Source organism: Lithobates pipiens, unplaced genomic scaffold, assembly GCF_037356315.1.
Source record: "Lithobates pipiens isolate NorthernLeopardFrog02 unplaced genomic scaffold, aLitPip1_a1.2 Scaffold_16, whole genome shotgun sequence".
In the NCBI taxonomy this organism is placed as follows: domain Eukaryota; kingdom Metazoa; phylum Chordata; class Amphibia; order Anura; family Ranidae; genus Lithobates; species Lithobates pipiens.
The window spans coordinates 614,330,791-614,343,106 of NW_027507748.1; the positions used below are offsets into that span (position 1 = coordinate 614,330,791).

Here is a 12,316-nt window from a genome sequence, read left to right on the forward strand (position 1 = left end):
CATGTCAAATTCAATGTTTCCCTATGAGATCCTTCTTAACCTCCCTGGCGGTATGATTATTTCAGATTTTTGGTGAAAGCGGTACAATTATTTTGCATGGAAATTTGGCATTTTATATTGTAGGCATGTAATTCTTAGGAATAACACACTAAAATCTGTCCAAACCAGAGTCTAGTAGACATCATGCGTATGATAAAGTTTGAAAAACAAAATCATAAATTATAATATAATAAATAACTATAAATAATTATATCAAATAATAATATAATAATAATAAACATTATTCAATAATGTAATCAAATCAAAAACACTGAAATTTGCTCAGTTGCAGAATTGTTGCTGTCATTACTTTTCAATATTTGATGACGGATCTCCCTACAAATCACTATCACTCAATTCTGCGAGTGATTCTAATTTATTATCAATGTTTTCTAGCTGGTCCAAAGCCACTTTTGATGTAAACGGACAGTTTTGGTTGCTATGGACAATCTCCATTTTCCAGGCAGAAAGAACAGTTTTTATAATATAAAACTGCATGCAGGGCACCGGAGAAACCACTAGGGACAAAGGGGATGTGAAACAATGACATACAGTGTACAGTGTACTGTATGTATAGTGTGTGTTTCACTTTTTGAATTTGGTGGCATTCTCCATCCCAGTGTGTCGCAACGCTCGCAGGGAACGGAGCTCGGCTCTGTGATGAATCAGCGTGAGGGGCCGCTCACACTGCGGGGAGGACATTGCAGGATCCAGGGGACAATGTAAGTAAGCTCTTCCTGGATCGTGCGATGCGATCCCGAGTCTGGCTCGGGGTTACCGCATTTAGTTCTGAAATTCCACCCCGAGTCAGACTTGGGAATACCGCTAAGGAGGTTAACTGATGCTACACAAGTCGCCCCGACTTTAAATAAGGCTCCTGCCAGTGGTGGTGCATCCATGAGTACTAGCCGCCACTGGTTCCTGCGCTACTTTGGTCCAACTTAGGTGTGATTTCAGCCTTTGTACAGGTTCCTAAATAGCATCCAAGTCGGCAGGAGGTCACAGGGCAACGTCACAGGCAAAGTCATATAACTTTGCCGTTGCAGCAGGGTGAACCGAGCCTAAAGCAGCGCAAACTCCTGCTTCTTGCAGAATCAGCTTAAATCTGTTCCTTGGGTGACCCTATTGACACCATCAGGTGGGGCTGAATGGGAGAGATCTTAAAGCAGAACTAAAGTTAAATGTCAAAAAATTGTAAATCGACAGGGTCTTTATTGCAGAAGAGAAGTACAATGCTCTTCTACAGTAAAGTATACTTACCTGCCTGTATCCAATCCTCCGAGGAATGTACACTGGGCTTCGCATGCACAGCTCAGTTTACATTCTGGCACACTGTCAGGAGTGATGTCATCCCATGCTGGCCAGTCAAAATGTTCAGCCCTCAGACAAACCTGGGAAGAAGATGCTGGCAAAAGAAACTCACAGACATCAGATTTGTCTAATCAAGGTGCCTTTAGTTTCCATTTATGGTCAGCTTAGGTTAAATTAAACCTGACACTTTACTGAATCCTGGCTTTTTTGGTAAGACATCTCCTTTGTCAACTGATAATGGACATATCCAGTACTGTCACATGGATGTGGCAGGGAGGTCATTAGACCTGTGTAAGCTCCAACACAGGCCAACACTGAGCGTACACAGGACTTCCTACTCATGGCTCCAACGGGCAATTAGGGGAAGAGGAAGTGTGTGGTGGAGGAGAATTAATGGAAAGGGGGGAATAAAGAGTTAGCAAGAGAACCTGTCTTTTTAGGCTGAATGGGCAAAAAGACAGATTTAAGAATTAGGTCATTATATGGTGAAGTTCAGGGTTTTTAGATTTTTTTTCCCTTACTACCTGTCTCAAGACACAAAAGAGCATAAAGGATCACTCCAAAGTAAAGAAAATTCTCTCTTAGACAGCTGTCATTTGAACAAGTACCTCCATTGAAAGCTTAACCCTTTATTCCAGTGACAGGGCATAAATTGTAGCGCACTTCCAGTCCTGGGGACAGAGGGGGTTAATCACTCCAGCGGGTGACACAATTAGTATTTGTCAGACAGAGGTTCTAAGGCCCCTTTCACACGGACGGCTATTCTGCCGCAGCTTAGCATGTTTATTTTTTTCTGTGAAATTCAAGACTCCAGGCACAGCGATCAGCTGCATTTGTACAGTGCAATTACCTGCGTTTATGCACGTTTCTGTGCAGTTGCATTCAGCTGCAGTTATCTAATATAGTCGTTCCCATAGCAACCCTTTTTTTAATTTATTTTTTTGGTCCCTTGAATCCCTTCTCACGCTGCTATCCGCAGTTGACACAAAAGACTGCGATTACATGCGGTTATGTGCATATAGCTGCTCTGCATTGCACCTGGATGCATTCAATTCTATCTTCTCTATTCTCACCGAACCGCGTGTAACGAAATCGCAGCTAAACGCTGTGTGTGAATGGGGCCATAGGAAAGCATTGTGTGCTTTTAGCTGAGGTAGAAAAATTGAAAATCCGCAGCTAAAAGCACCATTCTATCCGTCCGTGTGAAAGGGACCTAACTCTTCTATACTTTATCTAAAACAAAACAATAAGGTCATGTGAGATTCCAAAAGCAATTCATACAGTACAATAAAAACTATGAAATGGTGGATACACCCTACGCAGTTTTCAGCATTCAATAGCGGTCCTTTCACAACTTTACAAACAGAATCCAATACTGTTTTCACTTTATTTGTAAAAGTCATAGTGCGGGTGCTTTTTTCTGTAGAAATACAGGATAAAGTTTAAACACTTCCTTCTGTCATTGTTAATCTTATCCCTCAGCTTGTACTTTCACCTGAATCATGGACTTCCCACCAGATCAGACGGTCTAGATCGATTAGTGCAGGCTTGGCAAGGTTGTGATTGCTTAAAATCTGATGCCAGTGTATTTAATAAGAATAAGTTCACCTACAGGGGTTACTGTCCTCTAGTTGCCAAATGCCAATGCAGAATGTCAACCAGAGCCCAAAAACATCTCAATATAATACCTGATAGCAGTGCTACAACAGTAAGGTAGCAGAAGAAGCAACCACTACCACCCAAGGGGGCAACACCAAAGCAGTTTTATGCACCAAAAAAAAAGGAAAAAATAGGACTATAGCGTGGCAGCTTCTTTTTCTTCTCAGCATATCACAGATTCGAAAATCGAAATCAGGTAAAAAAAAAAACACAAACCAGTAGAATTCCTCATGTGGCAGTCACTGTAATGTCATTTTGGGGCCACAGACACAGCATGGCATCAACTGGCTTATTCTGAGTATCTGATTTATTTGATTCACACTTCTGTGTTCTTTAAACTAATAATAGGACAACTGAGCTAGAGCTAATTGTTAGAAATTGTGTCGTTTCCTAGTTTAGCCATGAGGTGCCACCGTAGTTAGCCTTGAGAGTAGAGTTAGAGACCCCTTGTAGTGAGCAGATTGTATAGCATTCCAAGAAACCTCTAGAGGCCATCAGAGTAGGACTGGGTTGTAACCATAGTGAGGTAGAGCCAATCCTCCCCATGCCACTGTGGGGCATCTTGGCAGGTAGAGCTCTGTTATAAATAGTTTGTTGGAAATCCACCATCATAGGTAGTGTCTGGAGGACCAAGCTACAGCAAAGATGGAGCTTTCCCCTAGGGGGGAAGCAGATGAAGAAGATGCAGGGCCAATTGGGGTAATTTGATCCCCTTTGCATAGGATGCAAGATATGGGCACTTTGACTTAGTTTACCTCTTGTTATTGCTTTCTCTTTATTGTTTGCAATCACATGTGCCAACACCACTGGGATGCCTGAAGTGTGTCAATATGTAAGTATATCAACTGCATTCAGTAAATAGTTATAAGGCTTTCTTTGTTTGGGTTTTTCCTTCTCTTGACTTTAAGATGGGGATGTCCTTTGGAAAAAGATGGTACTGGGTGAAACTGCTACTGGGGTCCTTTGCCTGAAAGGTCTAAGCAAGGTATGGGAGAGACTGCTTATGAGTACTAGTTGGGCCAAACAAGGAACCTCTCAAAATGTGTTTTTGTATTGATTCCTAGGGATTCCCTAAAGAGCATCCTATGTCCAAAGTGTCCCAATAGATCTAGGGACTAGGGCCGGGACAAGGGGTGGGCAGGAGGGGTGACTGCGCTGGGCACTATGGTATCATGTGAGGTGGGGGGGCACCTCGAGGAGATTAGGGGGAGGGGGTTGTGTTGAGAAGGGGAATTTGGGGAGTGGCAGAGGGTAAGAATTGTTCTAAGGGGGCAAATTTAGGGAGGTATGCTAGGATTGGTGATTGGGGGATTTATGTTGGGAAGGGGATGGGGAAAAGGATTTGTCAGCTAATCGAGGGGAAAAGTGGGGTTTGTGCTATAAAAGTAATATGGTAGAGGGGATTTTTGTTGGGCGGGGGTGTGTATTTGTGCAAGTGGGGGGGGCAAAGATTTGCGCTGGGAGGAGGGATTTCAGCAGGTTGCAGATTTGTAATGGGAGGAAGAGGAGTTTAGATTTAGCGAGTGAGCATGCAGATTAGTGCTCAATTATTTTGGGGAGGATTTTAGCTGACACACAATGCTCATACATCTTGGGGGGAGCGCAATTTGGCATGGTCTCTAGATGACCTTGACCCGGTGTTCTATCGAATAGTGCCCTCCGTCAAAAACTGACGGATTTACAGATTGTGCCCCACAACAGCGAGGCCCAATCTGACAACTACGGTCTCCCTCCGCTGTTTGCATAGCTTTCAATTGTGCCCATGAAATGGTATCTCCTGTGGAAAGTTGCCTCCTACGATGTGCACATGCACCATAGTGATGTAATGGCAGCTGATCGGGAAATCAGGTGGAGTGCCCTTCCATACTGCTCATGCCTGGGCACTTTTTGATAGAACATCGGCACTGCTAGAGGCTATCTTAAGTCTGGGCAGGAATGCGTTAAAGAGTGCACATGCACTTGGCTAGTTGTACACGTGGAGGACATTCAGCTCAGTACACAGCTCCTGTTACACAACACTATGTTATTTCAGCCTATTCATTTTGAATGAGTCACCAGCACAGCTAAAAATCATTCTTGTACATTTGCAGTGCAGCATGTCAATAGAGATGTGTTATAAAGATGCATTGAAGTGCCAATACCGTGCATTATGCACTGTGATGGTGTGAATGAGCTTTCAAAGTTTTTGTGCTTAAAACTGTAAAAGTAATTGTGGATTCTATGGGGTTGATTTACTAAAGGCAAATAGACTGCAGTTGTCCTCACCAAGTGCAGTTTCTCCAGAGCTTAGCAAATGAGGTAAGGCTTCGCTTTGCAAAGAGTACCCAATCACCTGCAAGGAAAATAAAAATAAAAACAGCATTTTGCTTGCATATGATTGGATGATGGAAGTCAGCAGAGTTTCTTCTCATTTACTAAACTTTGGAGCAACTGAACTTTGCAAAGTGTACAGCCTTTTTCCTATGTGTTTTTTTTCTTGACATCCACAGCAGCCAGTGACAGCTAAGGCACCAAGAGGCAATGTAAGAATGCCCCATCCTGCCTCATGGATGGAGCAACTTTGAACACTTGTATCCTTGTTATTTTGTACATGTTAGGTCTTACATCTTAGAGAGCCATTTGTTCCATCTCTTTGGTGATCAACTACTACTCCTATTGATTCATCTCTAGTAAAGTAACAGCACAATTGAGCCATCAAAACTCTCCTATGTAGCAATTAGCCCAATAAGGTGACTGCCAGCAAATGGTTAATTCTTAGTAGCAAGACATTATAATTGCTCCCATAGATTAGCCCTATGTGTAGTAGAATGGCACAGATGTGGGAATTATCATAGAGGATGGAGATAGTCAAGCGGTTGTGTAGTGCTGGTGCTATGGGGTCTCAGCTTCTAATTAAAAGCCCTATATCTCTTCATATTTGCAACAGAATATATTGAACTGTAATGCTAAATGCTTATTTGCATGCAGACAATGCAGCCAAGAATACTTTGTTATATCAAAGAATACCTTTCTCCACTTATCCCATTGGAGTGGAACTAAAAACATGACAGGCGGGGGCCTAAGAACCTCCAATTCTCCCCTTTATAACAGTTACTGGAGATCACTATATTTACAGTCTGTACCTGTATAACAACAGTGGGCATGGAAAGGTATTTAGTCATCATTCTGTACATTTTCATTAATGGGACCTATGGGGACAGATAGGGCTGCAAAACATTCCCTTTATTTCTTGGCCTGGTTTCACAGGGGAGTCACTAAACACATGGTGCTTTCAAATGTAACCAAAATAACCACATACAGCAATAAGACCCACTACAGGAACAAGCATTTACCCCACTTGTTAAAAGAAAAAAAAATCTTGTTTGAATTTTAAAATCGAATTATTACTAATTAGTCTTTTAACATACAGTATTTACTTGGCCTACTGCACCATCTACAGGTAATTGTTGGTACTACAGGCAGCCCCTCTGCCAAGCTCCAGCTAATTCACTAATCAATTGCAGATATTTACAGAGCATCAACAATGTGCACAGTGCTTTACACGCTGTATACTTACATCAGTCCCTGGCCTCAATGAGCTTAAAATCTAAGTTCCCTATCTCACATACATATATACTGTACATGCACACACATATTATAAAGGACAATTTAGACAGGATACAATTTACCTACAAGCATATCCTTGGAGTGTGGAAGGGAACCAGAACACCTGGAGAAAACCCATGCAAGCGCAAATAGTACATGCAAACTCCATGCAGAAAGTCGGCCGACTAGGATACTAGTATTCTATGTTTATCAGTTAAATTTCAGCCCTTAAAATGCACATGCCTTTTTAAGGATAGCCAGTGACTCCACATTGAAGCTGAACTCCAGGCTGCAGTAAAATGCACAGTTAAATAATATGTAAATATTTTAGATGCCAACAGACCCAGTATTCTGATCAGTCCATCAGTATTGTAATCTAGGCACCCTGATAGATGACACAGTCAAGTCCCAGACATTTCTATAGGCTGCACTACAGCTAAGCAAAAAATGTGGTCTGTGACCCAACCAGCCTGTCAGTGGACAATGAAGATTTAAAACATGATACACATTGGGGTTGATTTACTAAAGGCAAATAGACTGTACATAGTTCCCAACTGTCCCTGATTTTGAGGGACTGTCCCTGATTTGCAGCAATGTCCCTATGTCCCTCTTTCCTTCCTCATTTGTCTCTCATTTTGGTCTGATCTATACAGTTGTATATAAAATACACTTTTTAACTTTCAAAAAGTGTTTCCCAGTGCTAAACCTTTCATTCAATTTCTGAATGTCTGCATTTGTACATTTTAAAAGTCAATATAAAGGAATAGTAGTGGATTTAATTAATCTTTTTTTTGTTAATTTTCCTTTAAGGGGGTGTGACAGGGGGTGTGACCTATGCCTACATATATTTGTTAGTAGGTGTCCCTCATTCCCATCTCAAAATGCTGGAAGTTATGAACTGTGCACTTTGCAAAGTGCAGTTGCACTCTGCAAGTTCCGTTGCTCCAGAGCTTAGTAAATGAGGTAAAGCTTCACTTTGCAAAGAATATCCAATCACATGCAAGGAAAAAAAAACAGTATTTTGCTTTCACATGATTGGATGATGGAATCCAGCAGCGCTCTCCCTCATTTACTAAGCTCTAGGGCAACTGCACTTTGCAAAGGGCACAGTCTATTTGCCTTTCGTAAATGAACCCCATAGGATAACATGCTGGGGAGTTTACTGGCTGTAGAAAAAAAGGCCAGAAGCCAAAAACTGCTGCTATAAAACTGTCCAGTTTGCATGAGGCCTAAGTCTGGTCATGTAAATTTATGATCAGTTTGTAAAATTGGTCATTTTTGCATCTGTCTGTGAATGTTCGCTACGAACATGCAAACTGCATGTCTGTGATGGGCATTCCTGGACAGATGCAAAAATTTCAGATTTTAGAAACTGTTCGTACATTTGCTGACAGTTGGCCACTGACACAAAACGTTATGGCAACCATTAGGATGTCATGTCTCAATTATTCAGGTTATAAAACGTTCAGATTGCTGAGCCCTCTTGATTTATATAATGTTGATCTTGTTATTGCAGGAGGCTCTTATATGATGGAACAAGAGGAGAATAAGAGGACAAGGACAGCATACACAAGGGCTCAGCTCCTAGAGCTGGAAAAGGAGTTCCTTTTTAACAAGTACATCTCTAGACCTCGAAGAGTTGAGTTGGCCGTCATGCTAAACCTGACCGAAAGACACATAAAGATCTGGTTCCAGAATCGCAGAATGAAGTGGAAGAAGGAAGAAGACAAGAAGAAAGGACGAGGAAGTGACCCAGAACAAGACTCTGTGGTGTCTTCTGGAGATATTATAAAAGATGATTCTCAGTGCAGGGGCAACACACAGCCCTCCCGGGACTTGGTGCTTTCACCTCCTTTGCCAACCTCATCGTCCCCGCACGTTCATTCTATGTCTTCTACTGGATCCATCAGACAAGCTGAAAAACGATAGATGTAATGCATTTCAATGAAATGTAACTGAAGTATTATTGTTGGGTATGGAATGAACCCACTGGACTTGTCCACAAGATCTACACGTGAACTAAGCTAGTAGTTATTGAAAGGACATTGTATTTGATGTGTGTTTTGCAAATGCAATACGTGTGTCAGTATGCTTATGTAAGAAAAACTAGGTTATGTGTCACATGATCCATTATGAAAGTGTTCTACAGCAGGAAATAGAAAATAGATCTCTTGAATTTAGGAAAAGTGTACATATAAACTTACCATGATTTTCACCCCTCCTAGAAATCTTGGAACTGATTGATAAAATAGATTGATATATTTACACATAGGGGCACCAGCAGACTTCCCCTCTTTTTCAGTTGTACTGTACTGGTGGCTTATTTTATTGGTTGAATTTTTTTTCCTGGGATAAAGCCAGCACTGACAACATTTGCACATTTATAACCAATGCATAAACATGCACTGGCCAGTAATACAAGTGCACAAATAAATGCAATGATCATTTGCGGAAAGATTTGTTTGGTGGTTGGAAAATACTTAAACATCTGACTGCCATCAAATGTCAGCTAAAAAGCATTCTGAGGTTTAATAATCAATCAGCAATGCTATTTTAAGGTTCTGATAAACTCTGATTGGTTGATAAAGCTTTCTGTACACTGCACATCCTCATTGCTCTTTGATCTGCCTTGTGTATTAGACATTTCACATCAGGAAGCTTTGGCCAATCTATCTTGTTTGCAAGGTTTCTGATTTACTTGGGCCCTCACAGTAGGGCACCTGAGCCATATCAACCCCATTGCACCATAGAAAAGTCCTTTGAGTATTCTGGAATGTGTTTCTGTCCTCACAGTGTCATCTGAAGGCCTTATATACACAGCTATGATGTCATCACATTTTACCAACAAGGATGCTAGTGGTGCGTTAGCGAAGGTAAAAGTAGTAGTACTTTCTTGTATCTCCGTATGTGGGAACACATTTTTTTGCTGTATTTGTGTATTTATCTAATTATCCTGAATTTCACTACATGAAATGGTTGGTCCATCCAAAAGTGATGTTTTAGTCATAGGTGGGCTACCATAGCCCCTGGTTCCTATACTCAAACAGCAAAATCTTTTAGCCATAACTCTTTGTTCTTGCCCATCTGGAAAATCTCAGTGTTTCTGCCTACCATTATACGGTATGTTCCAGCTTCCCTCGTTGAGTTCTCCATAATATAAAATACATAAAAAACCCAACCGGGAGAGTAGAAACTCCACATAATGGCCACAGCAGCTGTGCTCCTGAATTAATACACAGAGACCTCACCAATATGTTTCATGTGATGTATAAGAAACTGTCAGGTGGTTTAAAGCTGAATTGTGGGCAAACAATACATGTAAAATACATATATTAGATTTCTTATGGGACAAATAGATTTGTATTTCTGTTCATCTGAGAAATACAAAGCTGTGGCAGACAGCACAGCTAAGATAAGCGACCTGACTTTCTTCTGCTGGTGTTAGACAATACTGCCTGGTCACCTTCCAGCCTGTGATTGGACGGTGGACGGTGTAATTGGAAGTTAAATTCAGTTATTTATACCAGTTGCATTTAAAATAAATGTAATTTGTTTTAAATAAATACATACATGCATTTATTGGTGTTTGAATATTCACCTGTAGTTCAGCCTTAAAGTGTTACTAAACCCACAGCAGTAAAATCAGTCTGTATATGCAGTAAAGCATGCTTGTTATACTCGCTGTGGAACCTAAGGAGTTAATCTTCCGCATTGTGTAAAATGACTGTTTGATCCAGGTTCTCCCCTTCTTCCACCGTCCCCAATCCATCTTCTGATAGTACAGAGCCTTGGAGGCACTATGCACATGCTCAGTTTAGTGTGTATTGCTAGAGAGTTTACTTGTTGTTTTGTTTTTTTTGTTGTTGTTTTTTTGGGAAGGGGGTGCATATGATCAGCATAGGCCCAATCAGCACTGTCCAGACAAAGAATCAGGGGTTCTGAAGACTCCTATACATTTTAACCAGACACTGACAGAATTTGCAAGACCGCTATATACTACTTACTAATGGGAAAAGGTATTTAGCAGTTTATTTTTACTAAAACTTGCATTTCCATGTTCCGTGTACTGTGGGAGACCGGATATATTGAATGCAGGGTCCTGGGTTTAGTAACACTTTAAGTCTCCAACATGAAATATCAGTTTTGGGTGGGCTGATTCTTTAAAGAAGCAATATATCGTTCACGTTCATAACTTCTCAGCTTTATTTTTCACCCAACACAGCCTGCCATTAAAAACTCTTTACTATATAGAGATAAAAAACCACGCTTGTGTGTTATCAAAAGGAAATATAGCAGCTGTGCGCTAAAACCTAAATACCAGATCAATCAAAAATGTATGTCCTAAAAGTGCAGAGCTAAATAAAATCACCATGTGCAAAACACCATATAGGACATAGGGCAAAACCTTTGAAGTGAACAGAAAATCCAATCAAAATATTATTCAATATAAAAATGTCCTTATGCAAAAGTGCAAAATATATTCATGAAGTGCAAAGTTCATAAATTGATCACTAAAGTGCTCCTGTGCATTCATGCATGCCAGTGTGCCACACTGGATAGATCGATCCTGACTGCGCAGTGCTCAGACATTCACAGTTGTGACACCTTCACCATAAATCAGATGGGGGCTTACCAGATCACCAGCGATCTTCCTTACTTGGGAAGATCATTCAGTGCTTATTGGGATCTCTGATCCTCAGATGGAAATCCAGAAATGTTCCGCCACCAACCTCACTGTAGTGACAAGATGATCCAGCTCACCGTCTCAGATGGGATGGATGGATGAATCCTCAGAGTTAAAATGGGTAAAAAAACAGGGAGATTCCTCATAGTATAATATGGTCTCAACCGTTTTATTTTAAAATCAGTGCACTTACATATAAAATAAAAAGTGCTATCCTTTAAACAGTCATAAATTCAAAAAAGCATCTGTGCGTGTGTGCATCGACCCTACGATCGGTTCGTTATATGTAAAGTCATCAGTTACATATAACGAAGCAATCGTAGAGACGATGCACACAGGAGCTGGATCATCTTGTCACCATAAGGGGAACACTGGCTGGGGGAACATTCCCGGATTTCCATCTGAGGATCAGAGATCCCAATAAGCGTTGAATGATCTTCCCGAGTAAGGAGGATCACTGGTGATCTGGTAAACCCCCATATGATTCATGGTGAAGGTGTCGCAACGGTGAACGTCTGAGCACTGCGCCGTCAATATCGATCTATCCAGTGTGGCACACTGGCATGCATGAATTGTTTGCACAGGAGCACTTTAGTGATCAATTTATGAACTTTGCACTTTATGAATATAATATACGTTGCACTTTTGCATAAGGACATTTTTGGACTGAATAATATTTTAATTGGATTTTCTGTTCACGTCAAAGATTTTGCACTATGTCCTATATGGTGATTTTCACATGGTCATTTTATTTAGAGCTGCACTTTTACAATATTAAAAACTCTGTAGTGGGTTTCCAAGTTTGTGTGCCATGCACCCATTTATGATGAGCTACAGACCTCCATAACCTATATGTTACTGAAGAATACCAAACAGTTCTCTGAACCCTCCATTAGAAAATGTTGCCTCTACTTCCCGGACAATCAAATACAACGTACAATGACAAAAACTTAGAAACAAAACTACATTTGATGAATAGCTGGGTGGCTCTGATGAATGTTGTGCCATATCTGTGCTTGCTCTTGGTTGTCCACATTA

At 40.9% G+C, this 12,316-nt stretch overlaps 1 protein-coding gene across 1 annotated transcript in view; it reads left to right on the top strand.

Moving 5' to 3' along the window:
* PDX1 (pancreatic and duodenal homeobox 1) overlaps nucleotides 1-10,171 on the top strand; it is a 56,791-nt gene extending 46,620 nt beyond the window's left edge. Inside the window, exon 2 of the mRNA XM_077484071.1 lies at nucleotides 8,111-10,171. Coding sequence (XP_077340197.1) covers nucleotides 8,111-8,523 — 413 coding nt within the window. The 3' untranslated portion in view covers nucleotides 8,524-10,171. The remainder of the gene's footprint in view (nucleotides 1-8,110) is intronic.
* Nucleotides 10,172-12,316: the final 2,145 nt, after the last annotated feature.